This window comes from Cynoglossus semilaevis, chromosome 12 (assembly GCF_000523025.1).
Source record: "Cynoglossus semilaevis isolate Cse_v1.0 chromosome 12, Cse_v1.0, whole genome shotgun sequence".
In the NCBI taxonomy this organism is placed as follows: domain Eukaryota; kingdom Metazoa; phylum Chordata; class Actinopteri; order Pleuronectiformes; family Cynoglossidae; genus Cynoglossus; species Cynoglossus semilaevis.
Window position 1 is genome coordinate 408759 of NC_024318.1, and position 7065 is coordinate 415823.

Consider the following 7065-nt stretch of genomic DNA (forward strand, 5'->3'; position numbering starts at 1 on the left):
CCTGCCGCCACCAGGAACAGCGCCGGTCCAAACATTCCTGCACAGTCGACAGTGTCATTCTCTCCACAGTGGAGAGTGTTTTTATTTATTTATTTATTGACGGCGGTCCTTACCGATCAGGGATAGGATCTTCCTGACTTTGACTGTGGGAACTCTGCGGCTTTCCCTCAGGTAATCGGCCAACTGCCCACTCAGCACGGCAAACAGCCCACAGCCCAGGTAAGGCAGAGCCGACAGCATGCCGTTCTGTAAGCAGACACGACAGCGCGGTGGGTCAGGGGTTCTCGACCCGGCCCCCTCCCCGCTGCCCTTCATGACAGACATCAGCTCACCTGCTGTATACTGAAGCCCAGCACGTCGTTCATGTACGTGGGCAGCAGCGTGAGGAGAGTGTAGAAGGTCCAGTTGTAGGAGAAGTGGGCGACCACTATGGCCCACAGCGGCCTGGAGGTGATGATGGACCTCCAGGGGATGTGGTCCACTGAGGAGGACAGCTGTGGGGTTAGACACAGGACATGGACTCAGGGTAGAAATGTCCACTAGTAAAACAACAGCTTCATAAGAACTTTCTATTAAGATGCAGCACCCCCTGCTGGATGGACAATCAATATATTGTGTCTGTGCAGCAGTAAAGACTTTAAATGTTCTTTGTTGATATAAGAAGTGATGTCACACACTCTTACAGCCTGGACGGTTCACACAGATACACAGAATGTGTGTGTGTTTTCTTCCGTGTTTGTTCGTTCGAACATGACGTGACAGAATTTTCAGTAAAGCAGAAGAAGAGTGTTCATAAAAGGCAGAAACATTTTGTGTCTTGTGACCCAACAGCTGCTAAAGACAGATAAGACAATGACATTAACCTACAGAGTGAGGTTATGTAACTACATACAGTTACAATTTTCTTTATATATTGACTATTTTCATATTTACATTTTAACATTTTTCTTCTTACATTTTCAAAATAATTTGTAATTAATCCCTTCAGTCATTTTCCCTTTTTAGTATTTTTATTTTTACTGTCAGCTGTGATCTCGAAGTCCTGAATAACCACTGTAACCACTGTAAAGACACAAAAAAAAACCAGTAGGGGGCACAAGATCACCCGTTAACATGATCGGGAAAGTCCTGAATAAAATGTCAACCACTGTAAAGGAAAAAAAAAACAGTAGGGGGCACAAGATCACCCGTTAAGATCAAAGCAGTTTTAGGGCTAAGTGTGTTGGAATGGTGAGCTTGGCTAGCTAGTCTTAATGAAAGCTTGACACTAAAATGCGACGTACTACGCACACTGCTAGCATGCTACATGTGCTACTCATTGGCTCAACGCTAATATGCATTTGCCTAAATGTTTTCCCTAATTCTTAAAAAAAAGTGAATAGAATATATGTTTATATGTTACCTCTTTCTTCAGGGAGGAGGTGATGTAGAGCCTCTCCCGCTCTGATATCCTTGGGTGAGTGTTTGGACTGTCGTACATGAGGAAAACCCACAGAATGAACCAGACCAGACCCACAGCACCTGGAGGTAAACAGGTGTTATCGTACTGGACAATGTTGAACCGGTAATGTTCAAAATAATGATCCTTAAACTTTATCAATGGATCCAACACTGATCTGGATGTTTCTTTACCAAAGATATAAAAGACGTAGGTCCAGTCTAAGTAGAAGCAGATTTCACCCGACAGAGGGAGAGCGACGACGGTTCCCAGCTGAGCTCCTGAAAGAAAGAAAGAAAAACAACGTCGTCCGGTAAGACTTGGTTTCTTTATTTAGTATCTCTTATTCTTTCATCCTCCTGTTTCTTTTTTCCATTTCTTAATTCATAATTCTGTTTAACTTCGTTCCCCCTCTGCTCCCTCATTGGTTAAATTACATCTGTTTTCTTTATCGGCCTAACCTGCTGCACATCAGTCCCAGCACTGTCAAAAATGGCTTGTAGTACTTGTTCATTAAACTGTGTGTCTTACCAATGTAGGAAATGGTCAGCAGTCGGCTCCTCTCCAGCGGTGGAGCCCACAATGCCCACATGTTGTACAAGGCAGGGAAGGTAAATCCCTAAAGACAAACACACATCATAGTTTTTTTTTTACCTTTAATGATTTGGTTTCTTGACCAAAAGCCAAACAAAATGATTATAATGTTTCCGTTTTGTCCTTTCTGTACGTCAAATTCTTATTCATTTTAATTGACCTAGTGAGAGCCCACGGAGTTGGGATAAAACATCAAAATGTTTGGGCTGTTTTTTAAGTATAGCGCCCTCTCCTGGTGATTGTAATTGCAGTGAAAGAGCAGATTAGTGTACAACATAATAAACATGCCCAGAAGAAGGTTGTGTCTTATTAAGGTTTGTTGACTCAATCTCTCTGAGTCATCAAAAATCATGGGACCAGGCCAAAGCTGAATTCTTAATACCTGCGACCTTTGTTCTTTAACTGTATTCTTATTGACTCTCATCTAAAGGTTTATGGGCCGATCATCCACACTCGCTCTGTCGCTCCTACCTCTCCTAACCCCTCCAACATCCTGCAGACGATGAGGTAGCTGGCACCAAGGTCTGCAGCCACGGGGGTGAGCATGGTAAAAATGACAGTTCCCAGGATTCCAAATCCCAGCAGCCACTTGGATCCGTAGCGACCGGCCAGGTAGCCTCCAGGAATCTGTGTCAGGATGTAGCCCCAGAAGAAGGAGCCCAGAATCAAGCCCTGAGTCTCAGAGTCCCAGTTATACACACTGGCCTGTGGGAGGTGATGTTGAGAACAAGGTGAGTTTTTAGACCAGCTTCCTGTCGGGGTTAATCTGATCAATATAACCAGGTCAAGTTCATTGATACTCTGAAGAAGCATTTTTACATTTCTGCCAATATTAAATCAATCTGTAATTATGTCAGACTGATATTTGTCTGCCATTTTCAGGGAAGATTCAGGGAAGAGTTTGGGGCTCACCGTGTTGTTTCTTTGTGGCCGTGTTGGGCTGGGATGGGCCGGACACAGTGAGCTGCTCTGATTGGGGCTGGACTGGTGGCTGGAGTTAAGCATGTCCACCATGGCCACGCTGAGGTTGACGCGCAGAGAGTAGACCACAAACAGGCCGTAGCAGGAGAGGAGAGCCAGGCCATAGCGGGAGGAGCAGCAGACTGGAGCTGCAGGGAGAGAAGGGGGGAGTCAGGTGGGGCGAGGGGGTCACGACAGTCCTGCAGGTGTGTAGAAAGCAGCACATGAAGGGGGTCACGACAGTCCTGCAGGTAGAAAGCAGCACAAATATATAGGTAATATATAGGTAAAACAAGTCCTGGCCTGTGGACCCTTCATAGCACACGGGCCACTAAAATGTGGCCCTGAGCTTTTTTCTTAGCAAACTTTTTTTCTTTTTTTTTTTAACCTCAATGAACAATTGTTAAAACTGCTGACAAATAACAAATAACCATTTATTCCTAACTTTATGACCTTGGTCACTTTTTCCTTTGACATAAAGCAATTGTGGGACATGTTTTTTCAGGATTATCATCATCATTTTAGGTACTAGTCTGACAGGCAGGTAGATTTTAAAAACACCGTTTTGACAAACATTATATATATATATATATATATACACACACACACAGTGTTAGTTCTTGTAAACAAACTATTTTCGTTGTTCGTTCGTTGTTGATGCAAATTAACCAACTAACTGAATTACAACATTTGCTAATAAAATAAACAGGTTTTTTATGTTTGAATAACTTTTTGTCGTCGGTTTAAAAATTGTAACGCGTTGCAAAGATGACCGCCGTTTGTTTGCACTCCCGGTGACTCGGAACAATCGAATGCCGTCGTAAACGGAATATGACTAATATTCCCACAGATTTGTGTCAAAATGTTCCAAATGATTTTGTTCAGAGACATTAAACCGCCTGAAGTCTTGTGGTACTAAATGCGTCTTACTTTTCTGCACTTTTTCTTCATGTTCTCGCTGCAGCAGCGGTGTCTCCTGTTCGTCCATCACCGAGTCGGAGCCAAACTTCTCCACTTCCCGGTGAACGGTCTCTAATCTGAGGTCTACAGAATCACGTTAGACACAGGAACACAATCAACAACAACAACAGCAGGTGACAATGTTGTCGGTACCTTTTCCAGTCAGCTGAGCTCATCAGCTGCAAAGTGCCGAGTCACGTGTCGAGCGGAAACGGAAGCTAAGCATTAGAACCTATTATTGTTCTTTTAAATAACTATTTTATGTTTACAATGCCGACAAAATGGGTTGTCCATTTATATCATTGTTGTTAAGCAGGATAAAGTGTTTAAATTAAGAAGAAACTCGAGTTGTTATTCAAATACACAAAACGTCACAGTGACATCCAGGAATTGCGAGGACGCGGTCGCCATCTTGGGAGTGGCGTCAACTATGATTGCTATCTCATTTGCTGTAACTTTGAAACAGCACCTGTTCTTCCCTGCCATGTATAAATATCAACTCACGGGATTTGATTTAGAACGTTTGATTAAGCTTTTATAAAACTTTTTTCGGAATACTGTATATGATTTGGTTTATTCATTTTGCAGGATAACATAAAAAAGTAAACATCTTAATGCTGTGCAGCTCTTTACAAAGAGGGACACCAAGTTACCCTATACATGGGCTGCTGTAGAAGAACATTTCCTAAAGTGGCAGATAAAACCACCGACGGGGACGAACTTCCTCTTCACACACTTTATTTTGATGCCTCAAGCAACAAATGCATCAACCACAATTTCTCTACAAACACATCATGAGATGTCTGTCTTTTATACATTGCTATTAGAAATGAAGCGTGAGAGTGAAAGAGTTCCTGTTCTCTCTCTCTCTCTCTCTCCCTGACGTAACCAAGTCATCACTTGTCTGAATCATATGGTTGGCCTTTATTATATAAATCAATCAGTGTTAGCTTACGTACAAGAAACTGCAGACAGAAGAAAACCAAGATATTCTCAGCCTTTATTCAGAGTCAGACTGAGAGTTGACGTCAACAGCTGCTGTACAGTATAAAGTCATTCAAAATTAATTAAGAGCAGTTTAGAAAAAATAGCTAAAAGCTAGCCAATGGTTAAGTTAACCAAAACCAAAAAAAGGATAATTGAGGATGGCCAAAATAATGCCCCCCAAAAAAACTCTGTTAAAGTTACATAATACTATACACAATGCTAAATATGAACCAAATATAAGTTAACCATCATGCTAACCATAACCTGCTTGCTAGCCTCAAAAATACATGTGCCTTAAAATACAGTGATTATTGATGTGTTAATTGACAAGACTTGACAAAAAATAGCAGTTTTCTGAGGAACATTTTGTTGACTTTTAATATTATTTAATTTTACATTATAGCCACATTTTATTACCAAACGTCATGTCTTATACACCAAAGCTTTTATGACCCTTATGTAGTAGCTCTGTGGACAACCTAGGGATCACAGACCATGTGTTGAAGACCTGTGTTGTCTTGCACTGCTAAAGTTTTTACCAATCCTGACTCTTCCTGGCCCCAGGCTGCTGTGTCTGTCACCACATTAAAACCCACTCACGCCTCCTTCAATAATGATTCCACTCCACTCTGTCACTGTGGCATGAACAAATCTCTCTCTTCTCCTCATCCTCTCCTCCTGATCGTTTCCTTGTGTGTCTCCCCCTCGTTGAACAAAAGGGCCTTTTTGTGTCAAAGAGGGAAATCACAGGACTCACATGCTTCAGAGGAGGGAAAGTGAGGGCTCGCAGCACAGGGAGCGGGACGTACAGTAGGAAAGACGGAGACAGAAGGAGGCACAAGGAGGATAAGAGCGAGCGTGGAACTGGAGCGGCTGTGACCATAAATATGGAAAATGGAAAAACCGAAGATATGACGGAGGGTGTGTCTGAAGGTAAGCAGTTCTCACTGGCTGAAGGATGACAGATTTGACTTTATGACGACTTAAATACAGGATAAATTAATTCTACTTTTTAATCGTAGTTGTAATTCTCATTCACTCAAGATCAGAACACTGTATTTGCCATTTCTATTTTTTAAACTCACTAAAATAATTTTTTCAAGTGCAACATAATTTAATTTTTCTACCTTACCTGAATAATATCACTTCATAAAACTTGTTATTATTAAATATTGTTCCAATAATATATGTAAAACACAGAGTGGAACAGTTGTTTTTATGTTTTAGGTGAGTTTTCTTTCATATTTCTGTATGTTGATGTAACTTTTTGACCTCTTTCTCCAGCTTCGTTCCCATGTAATCCATCGACAGGGCATCTTTTCAACAGAAATTCCCTGAGGAAAGAGTTTCACAGTTTTGCAGAGCTGCATCTGTGACCAATTCATTTGTTGTCCTCACAATTGATTAATTGTCAGATGAGTGTGTGTGTGTGTGTGTGTGACCCAAAGTCAATTCTCACCCAGGAAAACCAACCGTTTCTCCTGCCTGGCTGCAGTACTGTACTGTATGTAGCTGCTGTTCTCCAACAGGGTTGGTGTTGATGTGGGAAAGAATAGCAGAGAAAATGAAGCTTGAATGTCTGAAATCTGCCGTGACATCCTCTTTTCAGGGTCTTTTATATCCTGCAGTAAAATGTCTAAAGATAACAAATGTCAGTCGGGTTAAGAAAATAGTCATAAAAAAAGGGCCAAAGTAGAGATGAGATGAGATCTCTTCAAATTTTCATTCTGGATACTTAAAAAAAACACGGTGTGGGATCATGAGGATTTCCTTATTGAAAAACTATGATCAGAGAAATGTAATTTCATTAGACGATCAACAACAACAGTTACTGTAAACATGAGTTGTTTCACTCTGGTCTTTGTTAAACTGGAGTCTGCAGAATTCATTTAATTTATTAATTTATTTAAAGTACATCATTTTAAATAGACTCTAAATAGATGTGAACAGAACAAATATAAACTCGTGGTATTTTGCACACAGATCTATCGTTTACACACAAATGTTAGCATTGTGTTCGCGTCGTGTGGCAAAGGACCACACAGTGGAAGAGTGGTTAGAACTTTTGCCTGAAGCTGGTAACTGCTGATGGATATATATGTATATATATATATATACATATATAT

General features: G+C 41.1%; 2 protein-coding genes across 2 annotated transcripts in view; one reads left to right on the forward strand and one right to left on the reverse strand.

Moving 5' to 3' along the window:
- Positions 1–4157, reverse strand: part of slc17a5 (solute carrier family 17 member 5) — a 5123-nt gene extending 966 nt beyond the window's left edge. The window contains 9 exon segments of the mRNA XM_025061004.1: positions 1–37; positions 114–246; positions 333–494; positions 1403–1521; positions 1633–1719; positions 1970–2057; positions 2504–2737; positions 2945–3141; positions 3923–4157. The exon segment at positions 1–37 is cut by the window's left edge and continues 1 nt beyond it. Coding sequence (XP_024916772.1) covers positions 1–37; positions 114–246; positions 333–494; positions 1403–1521; positions 1633–1719; positions 1970–2057; positions 2504–2737; positions 2945–3141; positions 3923–3980 — 1115 coding nt within the window. The 5' untranslated portion in view covers positions 3981–4157.
- arhgef33 (Rho guanine nucleotide exchange factor (GEF) 33) overlaps positions 3966–7065 on the forward strand; it is a 12507-nt gene continuing 9407 nt past the window's right edge. Inside the window, exons 1-2 of the mRNA XM_017037018.2 lie at positions 3966–4086; positions 5659–5872. Of these exons, the coding sequence (XP_016892507.1) occupies positions 5827–5872 (46 nt within the window). The 5' untranslated portion in view covers positions 3966–4086; positions 5659–5826. The remainder of the gene's footprint in view (positions 4087–5658; positions 5873–7065) is intronic.